General features: G+C 39.7%; 1 protein-coding gene across 1 annotated transcript in view; it reads right to left on the reverse strand.

The window, feature by feature from the left end:
- Positions 1-294: 294 nt before the first annotated feature.
- The window catches only part of LOC128641659 (glucagon receptor-like), a 148,200-nt gene continuing 122,736 nt past the window's right edge, over positions 295-25,758 (reverse strand). The window contains exons 12-15 of the mRNA XM_053694193.1: positions 11,590-11,659; positions 8,256-8,344; positions 6,150-6,288; positions 295-427 (exon numbers count right to left, since the gene is read on the reverse strand). Of these exons, the coding sequence (XP_053550168.1) occupies positions 362-427; positions 6,150-6,288; positions 8,256-8,344; positions 11,590-11,659 (364 nt within the window). The 3' untranslated portion in view covers positions 295-361. The remainder of the gene's footprint in view (positions 428-6,149; positions 6,289-8,255; positions 8,345-11,589; positions 11,660-25,758) is intronic.

The raw sequence follows: 25,758 nt of genomic DNA on the forward strand, positions 1-25,758 counted from the left end.
CTATAGTTCCGCCCTGTCTAATATGTTTTCTGGAGCCAGCAACTTAATTCACAAACAGCCTCTTCAATACTTTTCCACTACTGTTGCTGTGAGAGGGGCTGTGTACATTGGTCTTTCCACTGATCTGATGTTTGCAGGCATATAGTGTTTCTTGCTCCACAAATAAAAAAATATAACGTGACAGAGGCACAGCAGTTATGTGTATGAGCAGTGCATGATTCAGGACTGTGGGCTATCTCAGCAGGGTAGCCTGCAGAAATCAGAATGGCCCGCACAAATCGGGACAGTTGGGAGGTATGTAATTTTAAAATGGCATCTTCTATCTGAATCATGTATATTTAATTTTGACTTTTATGTCCTTTTAAGGAAGTGCTGATAAACTCACCTCTTTATTAGAGAAGCAATAGAGAACAGCTACCAGGAATCCCTGCAAAAGAGAACAGAATAAAATGAATATGTAAACATTCTATTATAAAAAAAACTTTGCACAGATAAAGCAATATTTTTTGCCTTGCCTGTAGTCTGATATACGCTACAGATTAGGTAGAAAACAAAAATCCTAGTACTTTCAGGAAGTTCAGTACAGAGAATACAGATCTCTAAATGAGGAGGGCTTCCTTGTGTCCTTAGAGGAACTGTAGCAGTTTCTCCAGGATGAAGGTGAACCTTATACAATAGGAGTTATTATGCAAAACTATTATTGTGATTTATTTGGGTATAGGTTATTCTATTACCTACATTTACATACATCTGATGGAATTCTGACCAGGAGAACTTACTAACGTTCACCATTCTGCAATAGAAGTCACTGCCATTAGCTCCTCTAAGTTTGTAAACTTGTCCCTTAAAGGGCCACTAAACCCAAAATCTTTCTTTCATGATTCATATAGAGAATACAAATTTAAACATTACAATTTACTTCTATTATTTATTTTGCTTCATTTATTAGATATCCTTAGTTGAAGAAAAAGCAATGCACATGGTGAGCCAATCACACATGGCTTCTATGTGCAGCAACCAATCAGCAGCTACTGAGCATATCTAGATATGCTTTTCAGCAAAGCATATCAAGAGAATAAAGCAAATTAGATAATAGAAGTAAATTAGAAAGATGTTTAAAATTGCATTCTCTTCCTAAATCATGAAAGAAAAAATGTGGGTTTCATGTCCCTTTAAAGTGAAAGTAAACTTACATATTTTGCGATCTTCCCTAATATTCTTTGCCCAAAATTAGTATGACTTTCATTCATGGTTTTTTCCTCAGTTACCTCTAAATCAAGTTTTCGCCGCAATGAACGTATTTTTTTAGACTAATAATTCAACCCGTATTTTTTTATATATTTTATTTCCTGATCACGTTTTTTACCTAGCCAATTGAGATTCTGGCCGTTAGGCAGCCGTGATGCCACGTCATCCCCCTATTTCTTCTTCTGCGCATGCGGCACTAATTTGTTCGGCCAAATTATATTAGGCGTGCGCTCCCGATTCGCACATGCGCATTACATTTTTTGATGACTACAGCTAAAATGTCATTGCTTTGAAAATGGGTCATGTATCGCAAAAATGCAGCTTCTCTATTTCGCTAATCACAGAGCACTATATGAATACATTCTTGTTATTCATTGAGTACTATGTTTCTAATGCAATTGAAGCATGCGCGTTGGAGACAGGGTTAGTGGAGAATCGCATGCGCACTAGAGTGTTGAATCCACGATTCGGGAATGCGCAATACTCACGGTACTTGTGAACGCGCATTTGAGATATGTACACTAAAATATAGGAAGTAGAGAATAGGAGGAGTAAGCATGAGAACGGTAGGAAATAAATATGTTATTAAAAATTCACTAATATAATCAATAACTAAAAAATATAGTTAGCGATCTTAATATATTAATGAAATGGCATACATTGATGTGTTACAAAGGGACAAACTTTACTTTCACTTTAAGAACCTGCAATACAATTCTGCCACCCAGCTGTTTGATTTTTTTTAATTTACAACAGAAGATGAGATTTATTTTCTGCTTAGGGCAAACACAATATTAATTTAATTTATGGTGAGATTAAAGTGAACCAGAGAACTCTGGGTAAGAAATGCAAATAAGATGTTCTTCATCTCACACTAAAGCAAACATATGCATATGTTACCCAGAGTTCTCTGGTTCACTCTCAAGCTCACCATAAGTTAAGTGCGTATTGTGTTTGCCCTGGAATTAGGCTTCACACATCTGCAAGTCAAATACATCTTTTAATGGTAAAGTTTGGATTTATAAAAAGCAAAAGAAGTTGTAGATATTGACCTTATTTTTAGTAGCCTCAGGGGAACTTGCTAATTGATTTATTCTTGGGCAAAGTGATTCTTTTCAGTGATTCTGATCAATTGGATCAGTCAAATTATTTGAATCACTGAATCAAATTACGGTTCATCTCCTGCAAACCAGGCACAGCAACTAATAAGTCTGACACACTCAGTACTGAAGTTGGGTTCTTAAGCTTAAAGGGACAGTCTAGTCAAAAATAAACTTACATTATTCAGAAAGGGCATGTCATTTTAAACAACTTTTCAATTTACTTTTATCATCAATTTTGCTTTGTTCTCTTGGTATTATTAATTGAAAGCTGAAACCTAGGTAGGCTCATATGCAAATTTCTTAGCCCTTAAAGGCCGCCTTTTATCTGAATGCATTTTTACAGTTTTTCACAACTAGAGGGCGTTAGTTTGTGTGTGCCACATTGATTACATTGTGCTCACGCCCTGGAGTTACCTAGGAGTCAGCACTGATTGGCTAAATGCAAGTCTGTCAAAATAACTGAAATAAGGGGGCCGTCTGCAGAGGCTTAGATACAAGGTAATTACAGAGGTACAAAGTATATTAATATAACTGTGTTGGTTATGCAAAACTGGGGAATGGATAATAAAGGGATTATCTATCTTTTCAAGCAATATAAATTCACAGAAGAGACTGGGGAGATTGAAATTCTCCACCTAAAATCAGGGCAGGGAAGACCGCCCTGATACAAACTTTCTCTGTGGATGGAATCACAAGACAAAGGTGCCTCCTAGTGTGATACAGTGGGTACAGGGTGGGTAATAAAATAGTCAAATGGATACTCGCAAATGGAGCAGCACCCAATTGTGCTAAGTTATGCCTACTGGGAACTTGCAAGTGTCCCAACTCACTGTCACAGCGATGATGCCAGTTTCTCCAATATCCTCAGTGGATAAAATAAGCTCAGACTCTCAATTATGGTAAAAAATTCAACAATTTAATAACAAACATAAAAACAGATGTCAACAGATGTTTAAAATAACAGAATGCTACGCGTTTCTCAGACCCCTGTCTGTTTCATCAGGCTTCTGTTAACTAAAAGAGAGTACTGGCTTAAATACAACAAATAACCAACCCCTATCCTCTATTGGTTGACACACTCCCAGGTGTATCAATACATAATTAATGCAATTAGTATAAATGGGAGTGTGGTCAACCAATCCCTATCAATCTAACAACATTTCAAACTCTAATAGACAATCTTATTTATAAACAATACCATCACAGCTTTAGGAACCTTAATGGGAATATCATGTCAGCACTACATGTAGTATCACTGGTTTTGTGAACCTCTTTTTTTTAGAGCCAAAAATAAAACATTCATCCTAGCTAGTCCTAATTTTATTTATCAAGCTCCGTATGGAGTTCGATGCCCCTGTTTCCGCGTGAGCCTTTAGGTCTAAAGACCGCTGCTCCATAACCTGTTCGCCTGCTCAGAGGCCGCGGACAGAAATTAACCCGATTGGTCCGAATCTTCAGGGGGTGGCATTGCACAAGCAGTTCACAAGAACTGCTGGTGCAATGATAAATGCTGACAGCGTATGCTGTCGGCATTTATTGATCTGCAGCGGACATGATACGCTATTTTGTATCATGTCCGCTCGCACTATGATAAATATACACCCAAGAGATAACAGTCCATTGCATTGAAACTACAGTCCTTTTATATACATGTATAGAAATAGCAACAGCCTATATAACATCTGTAAGTTTTAGGGTATTACATGCTAAAAGTTACTACTAGACATGTGCCAAATGCAGAAGAGGCGGGCGCTCACGGCATTTGGCTCTTTTCGGATATCTTCTTGCGAGAGTGCAACACACTAAGATTTGTAAAAAAATCCAGATCTTAGTGTGTTGTACTTTCACAAGACGAAATCCAGCTCTGAAAACAGCCAAATTCCATGAGCTTCCGCCACCTTCTTTAAAAGCTTTAATAGCTTTTTTTAATGTGATGGTATTTTTATACGTTACTACTGACAACACTGACCAAAAGGACAATGGATAAAACATAAAGATCCATCAAAAGAAAGTTCTTGTATCTAAGAATTGTTGGTATTTTGTAGGTAAATCTATAATATACATGAGTCGAGAGGGTTTTTTGTTTTGTAGGCCAAGAGCTCAGTCAAAATATCATGACTGACCATACCTACCGCTCATACTAATAACTGTACAGTGAGTCACACAATGTAACCCAGAGACCAAACAATGTAGACCAGGGGTCAGCAACCTTGGCACCCCAGATGTTTTGGAACTACATTTCCCATGAGGCTCAGACAGCCTAAAGAGTGTCTCAGCATCATGGGAAATGTAGTTCCAAAACATCTGGGGTGTCAAGGTTGCTGACCCCTGATCTAGACAACATACTCAGTTGGTGATAACTTATGAACCGTTACTTTTGCTTGAGGAAAAAAAAACAGAATAACTTTGTGGAGAGGAACTTACTTATAAATGTATGTTTCCTTAAAACATCATATGTGTTTGCCCAAATCTTATATCCAAAGCCTGTAGACTCACTTCCTTGTTAGGAACTCTAGCACAGGTTCCATCGTCTCTGCCAGTCATGTGATACAACATTCCAATTTTAGGTGTGACTGAAAGTTTGAGCTGTGAGTGTGCCAAGCCCAGAGACTGGTTTAATACTTAACAGAAATAAAAACAATTTGTGACACAACAGATGATTCCTGGTAGCACATATGAAAAGTTGTAATTTTGAATTTCAGTGGTCAATATAAAATAATACAACGATAAGGGTACAAGCTATGAGTATTGTATAATTTAAAATGTGTCAGCTTTTTTTCCCAGATAGTGATGTGTTACACTATGTACTCACTGCTGTATTTTATATAGATCAATAAAAGTCAAGTTTCAAACTTTGTTAATATGTGTTGGTATCATCTATTGGGTCTCTACTAAAGAGCACAGATTGTTTTTATTTTGGAAAGCTTTTATCTGTCCGCTATGAGAGTAATGTATAATTAAATAGGAGGCAATTTTAAAGTGACATTCTAAAGAAAAGAATCCATCTGCTAAATTCTTAGAGGATGTATTTTTTTGTTACTAAACCAAGCTTACTATGGGGTAGATTATGAGTGGAGCGCAATTTATCCTGCTTACGTGTTAACTTCACTAGACAGAGGCTTTTTGCGTGCATCTGGTAGCGCGAGTATTACAAATTGAAAGTAAAGAGTTTTCGTACAAGTGCTAACCCGACATGCACAAAAAGCCGAACTTTGAATATCCCAAACGCGTTAACGTATTCCCCATAGACTTCAATAGAGCTTGAAAAGTGGGGGGAAAACCTAACACCTTTACTTAGTATTATATGAGTGTAACCGTACTTTTAAATGCAATTTTGATGTTTTTTGTGCAACTATTTTTGTTGAGCGTAACAGTTAACCAGAGCTCTGAAGTTGCGATATCCTGACGCATTAAATTCAATTGGTAAAGACTGAAGAGTGTATTCTTCTAGAGACAGCTGCTGTAAGGTTGTCAAGACCACTGACATCAGCCGCAGACAGCCCCATACCCCAGTCTGGTATACAATAAGATGAGGCATCAGTGATGTGGTACTCACATATTCATCACAGGGGGTTAAACATATATTAAGCTTGGATTAGTTATGCCAAAGGTATATACTTTACCAAATTACAGTATGTTATTTTTGTCTTAGAATGTCCCTTTAAATGGGGACAAATAGGGAAGGGATTGCCAGTGCCTACAGCCAGTAAACTTAGCGCAAGTTAATATTTTCTATGTCATAATGAAAAGCATCAGACCCTTCTCTCAGCAGCTCTTTTTATCTACTTGTTTTCTCACCTGGAAGGAGTTCAGAAAGAGGCTACAGAAGACCTTGATATATCGCAGGATTCCTGATGTTTGTTCATCTGTGGCAAAAATAAACACAACCTCATGGATTCCAAATAGTGGGATGAGTGTCAGAGTGGCCTTTGCCAACCTGTGGGGACCATAAAGGTGACACATATCAGTTTTAAAGATACACTAAAGTCAAAATGAAACTCAGGATTCAGATAGAGCGCATACTTTCTGAGGCATCAGATCCTACTGAGCATGTGCAAGAACCTACAGACTATACGTACTGTATATGCATTTTGTGATTGGCTGATGGCTGTCACATGACTAACTAACTTTGAAATTTGTCAGAAAATAATTTGCTACTCATTTTAAATTCAAAGTGCTTTTGCATTGTCTTTTTATTATGCATTTGTTCATCATGCTGTTCAACTGTGTATAATGTCCCTTTAACGCCCTGTCTTTGATCATTTATTTGGATAGTTGAGATATATTCTTAAGCCCAATTTTAAGAGGACTGCTGTGGTCAACTGACCCTGAAAGTTTGTACTTAAAGGGACATGAAACCTAAAAAATGTTTTTCATGATTCAAATAGAGAATACAACTTTAAAAAAGATTCCAATTTACTTTGATTATTAAATTTGCTTTGTTACCTTGTTATTCTATGTTGAAGATATATCTGGATAGGTAACGTGCACATGTCTAGAGTACTACATGACAGGATATAGTGCTGCCATCTAGTGTTCTTGCTATTGTATAACATTGTAGCAAAACTGCTGCCATATATTGCTGCAGACACGTGCACAAGAAAACAAAGACAATTTGATAATAAAAGTTAATTGGGAAGTTGTTTAAAATTGTATGTTCTTTCTTAATTATGAACCATTATAAGATTAAAAATGATGATGATGAAAACATTTCATAACAGTCAGTTTGGTTTTGGCCTTCACCCTATTATGTATCAGAGTGATCATATACTCTAACTCTAGGGGGTATATTTAACATATTGCGAGCAGACATGATAAGGCATTTATCATTGCACAAGCAGTTCTTGTGAAGTGCTTGCGCAATGCCGCCCCCTGCAGATTCGCGGCCAATCGGCCACTAGCAGGGGGTGTCAATCAACCTGATCATATTCAATCAGGTTGATTTCTGTCCGCGGCCTCAGAGCAGGCGCACAAGTTATACAGCAGAGGTCATAACTTTAGTTTCTGGCAAGCCGTACGGAGCTTGGTAAATCGGCCCCTAGGTTTTGTAGTTTGTTTTACACAATGTTACTAAAGAACCTCGCTTATAAAATAATCCCTACATGGTTTAATATATATCTATCAGGGACCCATGAGTGGTCCAATTGGACATTTAAAGGGATAAAAAAAGGGGACTTTCTTTCCGTTCATACTGCTCTGTATACAATTTACAATTTTGATGTCAATGTATATTTCTTTTGCATGTATACATTTGTCTTTGTATGTCCTCACTAAAAAAAAATTAAAAAAAATTGTAGTAAAAAAGGTGTAAATGAATAAAAAAAAGAAAAACAGAATTACCTAGTATGTTGAAATATTGCATGACTTGTAATTACAAGGTGTTATTGTAAATGTAATTACTTGTATGGTATATGGCTAAATTGGGTTAAATTGGATAATGAATTAATTTACCTATTTGCAAAGCTAACAAAGATGAGTATTTGTTATTATAGTTAACTAGCTCTAATGCTTGTTTTTCTTTGTTTTTACCTTTCAATCACTTCCTTACTAGATTGTCCTGCGTAATTATCTCAAGCCGGGCAATTCTTACAGGCACTGCAACCTATTACCCGGCCTAATACAATCCACAACAAATTAATGTGCAGGACTTTGGTTACCGAGTTGCAGAAAACACACTGTTCTATATATAGAATCTCAGCATAATGGAACAGATGTCCAGGATGAATGTGAACGTTCTTATCTCAAATGTACAAATCGGAACAGAATGCAAAGCACGTATTGTACTAGGACACTACAGAGAGAGGACATTTCTCTGTAATAATTATAAAGTGAAGAGGCGCAGATTTAGTAACCCATGGAAATAGATATGGATGGAGCTAGTGCTTGAGAGAAGAGGAGACTGACCGTAGCTTGTAGTCTGCGTAGCTTCTCTGGTTGGCCCGTAGCTTAGAGAGTATTACCTTCAAAATCCTCATGAAAATCAAAAGGTTTATCTGAAAGACAGGGGAATGAAATAAAGGGAAGGTGAACAGATTCAATTGTATGGCTTAATTACAAGGAAAGATTTCAAAACCTAAATATGTAAAGCTAAGAAAACAGAAGAGGGACAAGTAATATAAAAGAAATCTTCAATATAGAAAATGGACATAAAAATCAAATTTAAACTTTTATGGATCAGACAGAGAGTGCAATTTTAGAAGACTTTTCTGTTTTCATTTTATTATTAAATTTACTTTGTTCTTTTGGTATCCTTTGAAAAGCATATCTAGGTAGGCTCAGAAGTAGTAATGCACTACTGGGAGCTAGCTGCTGACTGATGTCTACACATATGTCTCTTGTCATTGGATGTGCTCAACTAGTGCTAAGTAGTGAAGCCTTATGCTAAAATGCTTTACATTATTTTTTCACATCAATCTACAATCCATACCCCATTATGACAAAGAAAAAAACAGGGTTTTTTTTAGAACTTTGAAAAATTTATTACAAATCAAAACTGAAATATCTAATAAACTGAAATATCTAATTGACACAAGAATTTAGACCCTTTGATACAACACTAGAAATTTAGCTTAGGTGCTTCCTGTTTCTTTGGATCATCTTTGAGATGTTTATACACTTTGACTTGAGTCCACCTGTGGCAAATGCAACTGATTGGACATGATTTAGAAAGACACACACCTGCCTATAAAAGCTGAAAATACATATCGGAGCAAACACCAAGCCATGAGCTCAAAGGAACTGCCTATAAATATCATAGACAGGATTGTGTCTGATAAAGGCTACCATTTTTTTTACTGCATTGAAGGTTTACAAAACCACAGTGGCCTCTATTATTCTTAAATGGAAGAAGTTTGGCTCTACCAGGACTCTTCCTAGAGCTGTCCACCCGGCCAAACTGAGTAATTGGGGGGAGAAGGGCTTTGGCAAGAGAGGTGATTAAGAACCTGATGGTAACTCTGGTTGAGCTCCAGAGATCATGAGTGGAGATGGGAGAAAGTTGCAGAGGGACAACCATCACTACAATCCTCTGATCTGGGCTTTATGGCATAGTGGCTAGACAGAAGCAGATACATGAAAGCCGCTTGGAATGTGCAATAAAAAGCACCAAAAGGACCCTCAGACTGCGAGAAACAAGATTCTCTGGTCTAAAAGAACAAAGATTTATCTGTTTGGCCCCAATTCCAAGCGCTGTGTCTGGAGGAAACCAGGCACCGCTCACCACCTGCGCAATACCATTTCAACAGTGAAGCGTTAAGCTGGAAGCATTATTCTGGGGGGGGGGAGGGTTCCAGCGGCAGGGACTGGGGGCTGCTCAAGGTTGAGGAAAAGCTTCACACATAATTATATGCAAGCAATAGTACAATAATATAATACATTAAAACAATTTCCTGTTGCGCTTTTATGTCCCTTTTAATGGGATAAAAATATGGGGTATGAAAGTATTTTTCACAAAAAGAGGAACAGAAGAACCTGAGTTGGAGAGTAGCACAGCGGTCAAGTCCTACAAAAAAAGTGTGGGAACTCACCAAGACTTCCACCCCTCTCTCAATTAATATTGATATATATATATATATATATATATATATATATATAAAAATCAATGTAAATATTTGCATAGGAAATTAGCACATCTAGGCAAGAATCCCCGCTAGCTTTTCCCCCAGAAATAACTCATATACAATGTTACCAATGCACAAGAGAATTCTGGGTAAGTTATGCAAATTAGATATGCAAATTCTCAGTTTTTTTGCTTCAAAAATAATGTTTTAACACAGCTATCCTTTTAACAGGATTATATTCAAATCCTTGAAAATAGCTTTATCAATGCAGCAACCAGAAATCTATCTCCTACTGATGAGTTCCAAATAGAACGAAACAGGCTGTCTAGTGAGTGATTTCTGATTTGCTTCTATAATCCTGTTAAAAGGATAGCTGTGTTAAAACAGTATTTTAATTTCACTTTTTTAACTCACCCCATATATATATATATACACATATACACACACACACTGTATTTATATGTATAAAATCTATACACTTTGGTTAATGAAAGCAAATTAAATCCAATGAAGGATTGAATGGTTGCCTTTGGGCCTGAGAATCCTCCCCTGTCATAGAGTCTCACCCACTTAAGGTGCAGAACATTGGAGCAATTTATCATACATTGTATGCTCTGCTGTTGGTATAAAAAGAAAATGGAAATACATTAAAGGAACATTAAACACTTCAAGAGGGTAATATAAAATGATAAGTTATATATATATATCTATACTGTATATAAAACTCTGCAATATACGTTAATTATTTATTTTGTCCCCCTTTTTCTGTAATCTAATTCTGAAATTGTGAGCTTTTCAGTTCCTGTTAAAAGTGGAAGTGCAGAACACAGTTATATTCCACACAGCCATTGGCTGCACACACTAGTGACCTATTTATAACTGTCCCTAATTGGTCACAGCAGAGAAGGTAACCTAAGTTACAACATGGCAGCTCCCTTTGTTTTATAGACACTAAAACTTTATACTTATTTTGACTTATGAGCGCAATGCTTCCCAGCAATGTGAATGTGAGGTTGCGTTCACATTGTGGCTAACGTGTAATACCAGCCCACATTTGCGTGCACTGGTATCACTCAGGTGGAGAACAAATATCGCTTTTGCAAAATTGTAATCTAGCCCTTAGGGGTAGATTTATCATAGTGCGAGCGGACATGATACGATATAGTGTATCGTGTCTGCCGCACATCGATAAATGCCAACAGCATACACTGTTGGCATTTATCATTGCACCAGCAGTTTTTGTGAACTGCTTGTGCAATGCTGCCCCCTGCAGATTCGCGGACAATCGGCCGCTAGCAGGGGGTGTCAATTGGTTGATTACTGTCCGCGGCCTCAGAGCAGGTCGGACAAGTTAAGGAGCAGCGGTCTTTAGTCCTTAAGGCTCACAAACAGGGGCATCAAGCTCCATACGCAGCTTGATAAATCGGTCCCTTAGTGTTTAATGTCCCTTTAATGAAGATACGTGTTGTAACCACCGATTTACACAGTTTACAACGGCAATGGAAACATGGACATAGTCAGTTAGAGGTCAGTGATGCAAACATTACATGTTCCAGTGAATTAGAGAATTACATTTTTTCACCAGAATGTCCATTTTAATGAGAGATAAAATGAGGGAGCAATGTAAAAAAAAAAAAAAGAAAATTTATGGCAACACAGTGAGAGCTGAGGTTCCTCACCAGAGAGGCCAGCAGAATAGGCATCCGGATTATCCACCAATAAGCCATGTTTTCATTAAGAGCCCAGCACCTGAGTGGAAGATAGTTTAGTCAATCATTCTAATGTTTAGTAATTCATAAAAGTATTGTCCAATCACAGAGCTGTATTGCACAAACTGCATTACACATTCCTCACTCACAATGTTCTCAAGTGTGATTGGTAACTGTGCTTTGTAAGGACCATTATCTCCCCTGTCTATTTACTCTATGGCTACAATGATCTAAAACTCTGGTGAAATTGTCTAAGACATCTCATCAGTGCTATAAGGGTCCCTCAAAGAATCTGAGAAAGGCAAATTTTACCTTGAGAGCTGTTTATTTAGCTGTGCAGCTTCTGGATTTGAAGAAGAGACACCTATGTTACCATATAATGCTCAACCAAAGATTTTGTGTGATGTCTAAACATGCTGGTAGCTTCACTATTCAGTCTCATCAGCAACATTTTATGTCTCACATAACAACTTTATTTTAATTCAAACACACTGTACACTTCTGGTTTACCCTAAAAACCATCATGGACATCAACTGGGGGATATGGAGGGTGCGACCCCAAGCCTAGGAAAGCAAAGCCTGGTCTGGATTCAGCTTGTAGTACATCAAACATACCACTCAATGCCACCAAGAGATAGTTGCGTGGCATCTTTATTTACCGCTTCAATGTGTATCACGAGGTATCCTCGTCATGAACATCTTGGTCTGTGTGTACATGACAAGGCATTCTCATCATGCAAGAGGGATCGCTGATCAGAAGCCGTTTACTGCGATTCCCCCCCACACTACAGGCCGAGGATCATTGGTAGCCTAGTGGGCAGTACTCCGAAGCTACGAATGGGAGTGTTGGTGACATCACCGCAAGCGTGATAACATCATAAAGGGACGGTGCCATTCTAGCTGGTAAGGGACCTGAATGGGGGAAGGTGATTCAAACCCCACAATCTCAGCTCCCTTACAAGCTACAGATGATCAAGACCCCTCATTTGAAAGATAATCGCCTTCTCGTTCAAATCAATTAAAAAAAAACATAATTTATGCTTACCTGATAAATTTATTTCTCTAGTAGTGTATCCAGTCCACGGATCATCCATTACTTATGGAATATATTCTCCTTCCCAACAGGAAGCTGCAAGAGTCCACCCACAGCAAAGCTGCTATATAGCTCCTCCCCTAACTGCCATATTCAGTCATTCGACCGAAAACATGCAGAGAAAGGAAAAACCATAGGGTGCAGTGGTGACTGTAGTTCAAATGAAAAAATTACCTGCCTTAAAGTGACAGGGCGGGCCATGGACTGGATACACTACAAGAGAAATAAATTTATCAGGTAAGCATAAATTATGTTTTCTTTTGTTAAGTGTATCCAGTCCACGGATCATCCATTACTTATGGAATACCAATACCAAAGCTAAAGTACACGGATGATGGGAGGGACAAGGCAGGTACTTAAACGGAAGTTACCACTGCCTGTAAAAAACCCTTTCTCCCAAAAATAGCCTCCGAAGAAGCAAGGTATCAAATTTGTTAAATTTGAAAAGTATGAAGCGCAGACCAAGACTCCGTCTTGTAAATCTGTTCAACAGAAGCCACATTTAAAAAAGGCCCAAGTGAAAACCACAGCTCTAGTAGAATGAGCTGTAATCCCTTCAGGAGGCTGCTGTCCAGCAGTCTCATAAGCTAAATGAATTATGCTTTTTAACCAAAAAGACAGAGAGGCTGCTGAAGTCTTTTGACCTCTCCTCTGTCCAGAATAGACAACAAACAAGGTGAACGTTTGATGAAAACTGTAGTAGCTTGTAAGTAAAACTTTAAAGCACAAACCACGTCCAATATTGTGTAATAGACGTTCCTTCTTTGAGGAAGGATTAGGATACAAGCATGGAACAACTATCTCTTGAGTGATGTACTTGTTAGATACCACCTTAGGAAAAAACCCAGATTGGTACGCAGGACTACCTTATCCGTACGAAGGACCAGATAAGGAGAATCACATTGTAACACAGATAACTTGGAGACTCTACGAGTCGAGGAATTAGCTACCCAAAAGGAACTTTCCAAGATAAAGATTGATATCTATGGAACAAAAAAGGTTCAAACGGAACTTCTTGAAGAACCTTAAGAATCAGGTTTAAGCTCCATGGCGGAGCAACAGTTTTAAACACAGGCTTGGATCTAACCAAAGCCTGACCAAATGCCTGAACGTCTAGAATACCTGCCAGACGCTTGTGCAAAAAAATAGACAGAGTAAAAATCTGTCCCCTTTTAAGGAATTAGCTGACAACCCTTTTCTCAAAAACATCTTGGAGAAAAGATAATATCCTGGGAATCCAGACTTTACTCCATGAGTAACCCTTGGATTCATAACAATCAGATATTTACACCATATCTATGTTCAATTTTCCTAGAGACAGGCTTTCATGTCTGTATTAAGGTATCAATGACTGACTCGGAGAAGCCATGCTTTGATAACATCAAGCGTTCAGTCTCCAGGCAGTCCATCTCAGATTGATTCTATTTAGATGGTTGAAAGGACCCTGAGGTAGAGGGACCTGTCTCAGAAGCAGAGACCGTGATGGAAAGGATGACATGTCCACCAGATCTGCATACCAGGTCCTGCGTGGCTACGCAGGCGCTGTCAAAAACACCAAAGCCCTCTCCTGCTTGGTCTTGACCTCCGGAGGAAATCCCACTCCCCCGGAAGAAAAGTCTGACGACTTAGAAAATCCACCTCCCAGTTCTCAACACCTGGGATATGGATAGCTGATAGACAAGAGTGAGTCTCTGTCCAGTGAATTATTGTAAGACTTCTAACATCGCTAGGGAACTTCTGTTCCCCCTTGATGGCTGATGTAAGCCACAGTCGTGTATATTGTCCGACTGAGTATGATGTACCTCAGAGTTGCTAACTGAGGCCAAGTCTGAAGAGCATGGAATATCACTCCCAGTTCCAGAATATTTATTAGAAGGAGGGTCTCCTCCTAAGTCCACTATCCCTGAGCCTTCAGGGAGTTTCAGACTGCATCCCAACCTAAAAGGCTGGCATCTATTGTAACAATTGTCCCATCTGACCTGCGGAAGGTCATACCCTTGGACAGATGGACCCGACATAGTCACCAGAGAAGAGAATCTCTGGTCTTTTGGTCCAGGTTTAACAGGGGGACAAATCTGTGTAATCCCCGTTCCTCTGACTGAGCATGCATAGTTGCAGCGGTCTGAAATGTAGACGTGCAAACGGTACTATGTCCCTTGCCGCTACCATTAAGCCGATTTCATTCATGTACTGAGCCACCGAAGGGCGCGGATGGGATGAAAAAACACAGCAGAAATTTAGAAACTTTGACAACCTGGACTCCGTCAGGTAAATTTTCATTTCTACAGAATCTATCAGAGTCCCTAGGAGGGAAACCCTTGAGATTGGGGATAGAGAACTCTTTCCTTGTTCACTTTCCACCCATGTGATCTCAGAAATGCCAGTACTACGTCCGTATGAGACTGGGCAATTTGGATGTTTGACGCCTGTATCAGGATGTCGTCTAAATAAGGGGCCACTTCTATGCCCTGCGGTCTAAGGACCGCCAAAGCGACCCCAGAACCTCCATAAAGATTCTTGGGGCTGTAGATATCCCAAAGGAAAGAGCTACAAACTGGTAATGCCTGTCTAGAAAGGCAAACCTGAAAAACGATGGTGATCTTTATGCATCACAATGTGAGGATAAGCATCCTTCAAATCCATTGTAGTCCTCTATTGACTCTCCTGGATCATAGTTAAGATGGTACGAATAGTTTCCATCTTAAATGACGGAATTCTGAGGAATTTGTTTAAGATCTTTAGATCCAAAATAGGTCTGAAGGTTCCCTCTCCTTGAGAACCACAAACAGATTTGAGTAAAAACTCTGTCCCTGTTCCTCTCTTGGAACTGGATGGATCTCGTACACAATGTAAGAATGCCTCCTTCTTTATCTGGTTTGCAGATAATTGTGAAAGGCGAAATCTCCCCTTTTTTTGGGGGGGAATCTTTGAAATCCAGAAGATATCTCTAGGATATAAATTCCAATGCCTAGGGATCCTGGGCATCTCTTGCCCACGCCTGGGCGAAGAATGAAAGTCTGCCCCCTATAGGATCCGTTACCGGATAGGGGTCCGTTCCTTCATGCTGCCTTAGAGGCAGCAGCAGACTCCTTGGCCTGCTTATCTTTGTTCCAGGTCCGATTGTCTCCAGACCGCCTTGGACTGAGCAAAAATTCCCTCTTGTTTTGCCTTAGAGGAAGAGGATGCCACACCTGCCCTGAAGTTTTTAAAAGGCACGAAAATTAGACCTTTTTTTTTTTTTTTTTTTTTTTTTTTTTGGCCCTTGATTTGGACCTATCCTGAGGAAGGGCATGACCTTTTCCTCCAGTGATATAAGCAATAATCTCCTTCAAACCAGGCCAGAATAGGGTCTGCCCCTTGAAGGGAAGTTAAGTAGCTTATTTATTAAAGTCACGACAGCTGACCATGATATAAGCCATAGCGCTCTGCGCGCCAGTATAGTAAAAAACAGAATTCTTAGCCGTTAGTCTAGTCAAATGAACAAGGCATCAGAAAACAAAGGAATTGGCTAGCATAAGCTTGTCAAATATATTCATCCAATGGAGTCGCTTAACTGTAAAGCCTCATCAAGAGACTCAACCCAGAACGCCGCAGCAGCAGTGACAGAAGCAATGTATGCAAGGGGCTGCAGGATAAAACCCTGTTGAATAAACATTTTTTATCCATTGGATCTAAAAAGCACAACTGTCCTCATCAGAGGTAGTGGTACGCTTAGCTAGAGTAGAAACTCTTCTCTCCACCTTAGGAACTGTCTGCCAGAAGTCCCGTGTGGTGGTAACTATTAGAAAACATTCTTCTAAAAAATAGGAGGGGAAGAGAACGGCACACCTGGTCTATCCCATTCCTTATTAAAAAAATTTTAGTAAACCTCTTTAGGTATTGGAAAAACATCAGTACACACCGGCACTGCATATTATTTATCCAGTCTACACAATTTCTCTGGCCCTGCGATTGTACACATTCATTCAGAGCAGCCAAAGCCTCCCTGAGCAACAAGTGGAGGTTCTCAAGCATAAATTTTAAATGTAGAAATATCAGAATCAGGTTAAATCATCTTCCCTGAGTCAAAAAAAATCACCCACAGACTAAGCATATTGTGAGGTAGTATCATACATGGTTCTTAAAGCGTCTGTATGCTCTGTATCTACCCCCAGAGCTAACTGCTTTCCTTTAATTTCAGGTAGTCTGACTAATACTGCTGCCAGAATATTATTCACCACCTTTGCCATGTCTTGTAAAATAAACGCTATGGGCGCCCTTGATGTACTTGGCGCCATTTGAGCGTGAGTCCCTGAAGCGGGAGTCGAAGGGTCTGACACGTGGGGAGAGTTAGTCGGCATAACTTTCCCCTCGACAGAATCCCCTGGTAAAAGAAACGCTATGGGTGCCCTTGATGTACTTGGCGCCATTTGAGCGTGAGTCCCTAAAGCGGGAGTCAAAAGGTCTGACACGTGGGGAGAGTTAGTCGGCATAACTACCCCCACGACAGAATCCTCTGGTGATAATGTTTTTAAAGACAAAAAATGATCTTTATTGTTTAACATGAAATCAGTACATCTGGTACACATTCTAAGTTGGGGTTCCACCATGGCTTTAAAACATAATGAACACAGAGCTTCCTCTATGTTAGACATGTTAGAACAGACTAATAATGAGACTAGTAAGCTTGGAAAACACTTTAAATCAAGTTAACAAGCAAATATATAAAACGTTACTGTGCCTTTAAGAGAAACAAATTTTGTCAAAATTTGAAAAACAGTGAAAAAAAGGCAGTAAAACAAACAAAATTTTTACAGTACATGTAATAAGGTAACAGAGCATTGCACCCACTTGCAAATGGATGATTAACCCCTTAATGCAAAAAACAGATAAAAAAAATGACAGACGTTTTTAAAAACAGTCACAACAAACTGCCACAGCCAACAGTGGGAAGCTTCAGTTAACTGTTTCTATGCAAAATTTAAGCCAGCCATGTGGAAAAAAACTTAGGCCCCAATAAGTTTTATCACCAAACATATGTTAAAAAACGATTAAACATGCCAGCAAACGTTTTAAAACACATTTTTACAAGAGTATGTATCTCTATTAATAAGCCTGATACCAGTCGCTTTTACTGCATTTAAGGCTATACCAACATTACAGTGTTATCACCAATGTACGTTAAAAAACGATTAAACATGCCAGCAAACGTTTTAAAACACATTTTTATAAGAGTATGTATCTCTATTAATAAGCCTGATACCAGTCGCTATCGCTGCATTTAAGGCTTTACTTACATTACTTCGGTATCAGCAGTATTTTCTTAGTCAATTCCATTCCTAGAAAAATATTTTACTGCACATACCTTATCTGCAGGAAAACCTGCACGCCATTCCCCCTCTGAAGTACCTCACTCCTCAGAATGTGTGAGAACAGCAAATGGATCTTAGTTACGTCTGCTAAGATCATAGAAAAACGCAGGCAGATTCTTCTTCCAAATACTGCCTGAGATAAACAGCACACTCCGGTGCCATTTAAAAATAACAAACTTTTGATTGAAGAATAAACTAAGTAGAAATCACCACAGACTCTCACGACCTCCTATCTATGTTGAGGCTTGCAAGAGAATGACTGAATATGGCAGTTAGGGGAGGAGCTATATAGCAGCTTTGCTGTGGGTGGACTCTTGCAGCTTCCTGTTGGGAAGGAGAATATATTCCATAAGTAATGGATGATCCGTGGACTGGATACACTTAACAAGAGAAAAAAGTTTTAAATTTAGAAACATAAGGTTTTACAATTAACTGTAGCTTTAGGGACATATGTAAAAAATACATCAAAAATTCAAACCAAATTAAATCTCTTACATATTATGCATTAGGACAATTATTTTACACCAAGTTTTCAATTCATCAGAAAACACTTTTCAAGCACATTTTTGCACAGTGTTTGGAATTGGCTAATTCTACTCCTTGGACGTGTTGAAAACCCTTGTTTGTCCCTTTCAGTAACATTTCTTGGCTGTACGCGTTTTTTTAATAAAATTATTTTGCCTGCTTAGTTCACCTATTCATAAATACTGTTTTTGTTTAATAAGTGAAAAATGTTCTTCAAATCACACTTTTAAATAATAAAACTTATGCTAATCATCAGAAAATGATTTTGTGTTTGGGACATTTTTAAACATGTTAATTATGAAATTACTTAAAATTAGATAAAATTATTGATTGCAAACGTCTTAATGGGACATGAAACTTAATTTTTTTTTCTCTCACGATTCAGACAGAACATACAATTTAAACAACTTCCCAATTTACTTCTATTATCAAATTTGAATTATTCACTTGTTATTCTTTGTTAAAGAAGCAGCAATGTGCTACTGGGAGCTAGCTGAATACATTGGGTGAGCCAATGGCAAGTGGCATATGTGTGAAACAACCAGTCAGCAGTTATCTCCCAGTAGTGCATTGCAGCTCCTTAGCCTACCAAGGTTTGCTTTTCAACAAATGATACAAAGAGTCCACGGATCATCCATTACTTGTGGGATATTCTCCTTCCCAACAGGAAGTTGCAAGAGGATCACCCACGGCAGAGCTGCTATATAGCTCCTCCCCTAACTGCCATATCCAGTCATTCGACCGAAACTAGCCGAGAAAGGAGAAACCATAGGGTGCAGTGGTGATTGTAGTTTAAAATTTAGACCTGCCTTAAAAGGACAGGGCGGGCCGTGGACTGGATACACCACAAGAGAAATAAATTTATCAGGTAAGCATAAATTATGTTTTCTCTTGTTAGGTGTATCCAGTCCACGGATCATCCATTACTTGTGGGATACCAATACCAAAGCTAAAGTACACGGATGAAGGGAGGGACAAGGCAGGTACTTAAACGGAAGGGACCACTGCCTGTAGAACCTTTCTCCCAAAAATAGCCTCCGAAGAAGCAAAAGTATCAAATTTGTAAAATTTTGAAAAGGTATGAAGCGAAGACCAAGTCGCCGCTTTGCAAATCTGTTCAACAGAAGCCTAATTTTTAAAGGCCCAGGTGGAAGCCACAGCTCTAGTAGAATGAGCTGTAATCCTTTCAGGGGGCTGCTGTCCAGCAGTCTCATAGGCTAAGCGTATTACGCTCCGAAGCCAAAAAGAAAGAGAGGTTGCCGAAGCCTTTTGACCTCTCCTCTGTCCAGAGTAAACAACAAACAGGGAAGATGTTTGACGAAAATCTTTAGTCGCTTGTAAGTAAAACTTTAAAGCACGGACTACGTCCAAATTATGTAAAAGACGTTCCTTCTTTGAAGAAGGATTAGGACACAATGATGGAACAACAATCTCTTGATTGATATTCTTGTTGTAAACTACCTTAGGTAAAAACCCAGGTTTTGTACGCAGAACTACTTTATCTGTATGGAAAATCAGATAAGGAGAATCACATTGTAAAGCTGATAACTCAGAGACTCTACGAGCCGAGGAAATAGCCATCAAAAACAGAACTTTCCAAGATAAAAGTTTGATATCAATGGAATGAAGGGGTTCAAACGGAACTCCTTGAAGAACCTTAAGAACCAAGTTTAAAGGGACAGTTTACTCAAAAATTTTCTCCCCTTTAATTTGTTCCACATGATCCACTTTACCTGCTGGAGTGCATTAAATTGTTTACAAGTAGCTCCTTTACCCTTATATTGGCATTTGAAATTGTTAATTTAGCATGTGGTATCCCCACCTATTCTGAAAGTTTGTGGCCGCGCGTACCAGCTATAGATAAGCTTTGTAAACACAGCGAGCAGAAGAAATTACACTCCCAGCCGGATATAGCAGAGATAAGGTAATAAAATGTTGATTTTCCATTGTTCTCTCAAAGTACTGGTGATTGTTTTAAGGACAGATATAAGATAAAGAAGCAGGTATATGTGCACACTGCACAATGTGATACAGTAATGAGATCTGATTATACCTACAAGCTCAACCCATTTTATTAGGTTGTGGCTTCAAAACACAAAATCAGAGCTTTAATATACACAAATAAGCCTTAAAAAGCTAATTTTCATACATTTTTTACTCTGCAGTGGGTAAAAAAAGCAATTGTAAACACATTAAGAGAGAAACTATTTTACAGTATACTGTCCCTTTAAGCTCCATGGAGGAGCAACAGGTTTAAACACAGGCTTAATTCTAACCAAAGCCTGACAAAATGCCTGGACATCTGGAACCTCTGCCAGACGCTTGTGCAAAAGGATAGACAGAGCAGAAATCTGTCCCTTTAAAGAACTAGCTGATAATCCTTTATCCAAACCCTCTTGGAGAAAGGACAATATCCTAGGAATCCTAACCTTACTCCATGAGTAATTCTTGGATTCACACCAATGAAGATATTTGCGCCATATCTTATGGTAGATTTTCCTGGTTACAGGCTTTCGTGCCTGTATTAAGGTATCAATGACTGACTCGGAGAAGCCACGCCTTGATAAAATCAAGCGTTCAATCTCCAGGCAGTCAGTCTCAGAGAAATTAGATTTGGATGATTGAAAGGACCTTGTAGTTGAAGGTCTTGTCTCAGAGGCAGAGGCCAAGGTGGAAAGGATGACATGTCCACCAGGTCTGCATACCAGGTCCTGCGTGGCCACGCAGGCGCGATCAAGATCACCAATGCTCTCTCCTGTTTGATTTTGGCAATCAGTCAAGGGAGCAGAGGAAACGGTGGAAACACATAAGCCAGGTTGAATAACCACGGTGCTGCTAGAGCATCTATCAGCGTCGCTTCTGGGTCCCTGGACCTGGATCCGTAACAAGGAAGCTTGGCGTTCTGGCGAGACGCCATGAGATCCAATTCTGGTGTGCCCCAACGATGAACCAATTGAGCAAACACCTCCAGATGGAGTTCCCACTCCCCCGGATGAAAAGTCTGACGACTTAGAAAATCCGCCTCCCAGTTCTCTACACCTGGGATATGGATCGCTGATAGATGGCAAGAGTGAGTCTCTGCCCAGCGAATTATCTTGGAGATTTCTAACATCGCTAGGGAGCTCCTGGTCCCCCCTTGATGGTTGGTGTAAGCCACAGTCGTGATGTTGTCTGACTGAAATCTGATGAACCTCAGGGTTGCTAACTGAGTCCAAGCTAGAAGAGCATTGAATATTGCTCTTAACTCCAGAATATTTATTGGGAGGAGTTTCTCCTCCTGAGTCCACGATCCCTGAGCCTTCAGGGAATTCCAGACTGCACCCCAACCTAGAAGGCTGGCATCTGTTGTTACAATTGTCCAATCTGGCCTGCGAAAGGTCATACCTTTGGACAGATGGACCCGAGATAGCCACCAGAGAAGAGAATCTCTGGTCTCTTGATCCAGATTTAGCAGAGGGGACAAATCTGTGTAATCCCCATTCCACTGACTGAGCATGCATAATTGCAGCGGTCTGAGATGTAGGCGCGCAAATGGCACTATGTCCATCGCCGCTACCATTAAGCCGATCACTTCCATGCACTGAGCCACCGAAGGGCGCGGAATGTAGTGAAGAACACGGCAGGAATTTAGAAGCTTTGATAACCTGGACTCCGTCAGGTAAATTTTAATTTCTACAGAATCTATCAGAGTTCATAGGAAGGAAACCCTTGTGAGGGGTGATAGAGAACTCTTTCCCTCGTTCACTTTCCACCCATGCAACCTCAGAAATGCCAACACTATGTCCGTATGAGATTTGGCAATTTGGAAGTTTGACGCCTGTATCAGGATGTCGTCTAGATAAGGGGCCACTGCTATGCCCCGTGGTCTTGGGACCGCCAGAAGAGACCCCAGAACCTTTGTAAAAATTCTTGGGGCTGTAGCTAACCCGAAGGGAAGAGCCACAAACTGGTAATGCCTGTCTAGAAAGGCAAACCTTAGGAACCGATGATGATCTTTGTGAATCGGTATGTGAAGGTAAGCATCCTTCAAATCCACTGTGGTCATGTACTGACCCTCCTGAATCATAGGTAGGATTGTCCGAATAGTTTCCATTTTGAACGATGGAACTCTGAGGAATTTGTTTAAGATCTTTAGATTCAAAATTGGTCTGAAGGTTCCCTCTTTTTTGGGAACCACAAACAGATTTGAATAAAATCCCTGTCCTTGTTCCATCTGTGGAACTGGATGGATCACTCCCATTATTAGGAGGTCTTGCACACAGCGTAAGAATGCCTCTTTCTTTATCTGGTTTACAGATAATCTCGAAAGGTGAAATCTCCCTTGTGGGGGGGGGGAGCTTTGAAGTCCAGAAGATATCCCTGAGATATGATCTCCAACGCCCAGGGATCCTGAACATCTCTTGCCCACGCCTGGGCGAAGAGAGAAAGTCTGCCCCCTACTAGATCCGTTGCAGGATAGGGGGCCGTTCCTTCATGCTTTCTTAGAGGCAGCAGCAGGCTTTCTGGCCTGCTTGCCTTTGCTCCAGGCCTGGTTAGATTTCCAGGCCGGCTTGGATTGCGCAAAAGTTCCCTCTTGTTTTGTAGCGGAGGAAGTTGATGCTGCACCTGCCTTGAAGTTTCGAAAGGCACGAAAATTAGACTGTTTGGCCCTTGATTTGGCCCTGTCCTGAGGAAGGGTATGACCCTTACCTCCAGTAATGTCAGCAATAATTTCCTTCAAACCAGGCCCGAATAGGGTCTGCCCCTTGAAGGGAATGTTAAGTAATTTAGACTTTAAAGTCACGTCAGCTGACCAAGATTTAAGCCATAGCACCCTACGCGCCTGGATGGCGAATCCAGAATTCATAGCCGTTAGTTTAGTCAAATGAACAATGGCATCAGAAACAAAAGAATAAGCTAGCTTAAGTGTTCTAAGCTTGTCAAGTATTTCAGTCAATGGAGTAGCTGTCTGAAAGGCCTCTTCCAGAGACTCAAACCAGAACGCCGCAGCAGCAGTGACAGGAGCAATGCATGCAAGGGGCTGCAGGATATAACCTTGTTGAATAAACATTTTCTTAAGGTAATCTTCTAATTTTTTATCCATTGGATCTGAAAAAGCACAACTGTCCTCGACAGGGATAGTGGTACGCTTTGCTAAAGTAGAAACTGCTCCCTCCACCTTAGGGACCATCTGCCATAAGTCCTGTGTGGTGGCGTCTATTGGAAACATTTTTCTAAAAATAGGAGGGGGGGAAAACGGCACACCGGGTCTGTCCCACTCCTTAGTAATAATTTCTGTAAACCTTTTAGGTATTGGAAAAACGTCAGTACACACCGGCACCGCGTAGTATTTATCCAGTCTACACAATTTCTCTGGCACTGCAATTGTGTCACAGTCATTCAGAGTAGCTAAAACCTCTCCAAGCAACACCCGGAGGTTCTGAAGCTTAAATTTAAAAGTAGACATATCTGAATCAGGTTTCCCCGAGTCAGAGACGTCACCCACAGACTGAAGCTCTTCCTCAGCTTCTGCATATTGTGACGCAGTATCAGACATGGGCCTTAAAACATCTGCGCGCTCTGTATTACGTCTAACCCCAGAGCTATCGCGCTTTTCTCTGAATTCAGGCAGTCTGGCTAATACCACTGACAGGGTATTATCCATGATTGCCGCCATGTCCTGCAAAGTAATCGCTATGGGCGTCTTTGATGTACTTGGCGCCATTTTAGCGTGAGTCCCTTGAGCGGGAGTCAAAGGGTTAGTCGGCATAACTTCCCCCTCGTCAGAATCCTCTGGTGATAATTCTTTTAAAGATAACAGCTGATCTTTATTGTTTAAAGTGAAATCAATACATTTAGTACACGTTCTCCTATGGGGTTCCACCATGGCTTTTAAACATAATGAACAAGGAGTTTCCTCTATGTCAGACATGTTTATACAGACTAGCAATGAGACTAGCAAGCTTGGAAAACACTTTAAATCAAGTTAACAAGCAATATAAAAAAACGTTACTGTGCCTTTAAGAGAAACAAATTTTGCCAAAATTTGAAATAACAGTGAAAAAAGGCAGTTAAACTAACGAAATTTTTACAGTGTATGTAACAAGTTAGCAGAGCATTGCACCCACTTGCAAATGGATGATTAACCCCTTAATACAAAAAACAGATTAACAAAACGAAAAATATGTTTTTTAAACAGTCATAACAACTGCCACAGCTCCTACTTTTGAAGCCTTTTGAGCCCTTCAGAGATGTCCTATAGCATGCAGGGGACTGCTGAGGGAAGCTGAATGTCACAGTTTGTAATTTTAACTGCACCAACTGTAATTGTTATACTATAACAGTGGAAAGCCTCAGGAAACTGTTTCTAGGCAAAAATAAAGCCAGCCATGTGGAAAAAACTAGGCCCCAATAAGTTTTATCACCAAAGCATATATAAAAACGATTAAACATGCCAGCAAACGTTTTATATTGCACATTAATCAGAGTATATACCTCTGATAGCAAGCCTGATACTAGTCGCTATTAAATCACTGTATTTAGGCTTTAACTTACATTAATCCGGTATCAGCAGCATTTTCTAGCAAATTCCATCCCTAGAAAAACTTAACTGCACATACCTTATTGCAGGATACCCTGCACGCCATTCTCCCTATGTGAGAATAGCAGTGGATCTTAGTTACTTCTGCTAAGATCATAGAAAAACGCAGGCAGATTCTTCTTCTAAATGCTGCCTGAGATAAAATAGTACACTCCGGTACCATTTAAAAACAATAAACTTTTGATTGAAGAAAAAACTAACTATATTTTACCACTTTCCTCTTACTACCTCCAGCTATGTTGAGAGCTTGCAAGAGAATGACTGGGTATGGCAGTTAGGGGAGGAGCTATATAGCAGCTCTGCTGTGGGTGATCCTCTTGCAACTTCCTGTTGGGAAGGAGAATATCCCACAAGTAATGGATGATCCGTGGACTGGATACACCTAACAAGAGAAATTACAAAATAGAAGTCAATTACAAAGTTGTTTTAAAATTGCATCTTCTGTCTAAATAATAAAAAGATTTTTTGGGGGTTTTTATGTCCTTTTAATGATTAAAGGGCCATAATACCCAAATGTTTAAACACTTGAAAGTTATGCAGCATAGCTGTAAAAAGCTGACTAGAAAATATCACCTGTGCATCTCTATGTA

This window comes from Bombina bombina, chromosome 11 (genome assembly GCF_027579735.1).
Source record: "Bombina bombina isolate aBomBom1 chromosome 11, aBomBom1.pri, whole genome shotgun sequence".
NCBI classification, from domain to species: domain Eukaryota; kingdom Metazoa; phylum Chordata; class Amphibia; order Anura; family Bombinatoridae; genus Bombina; species Bombina bombina.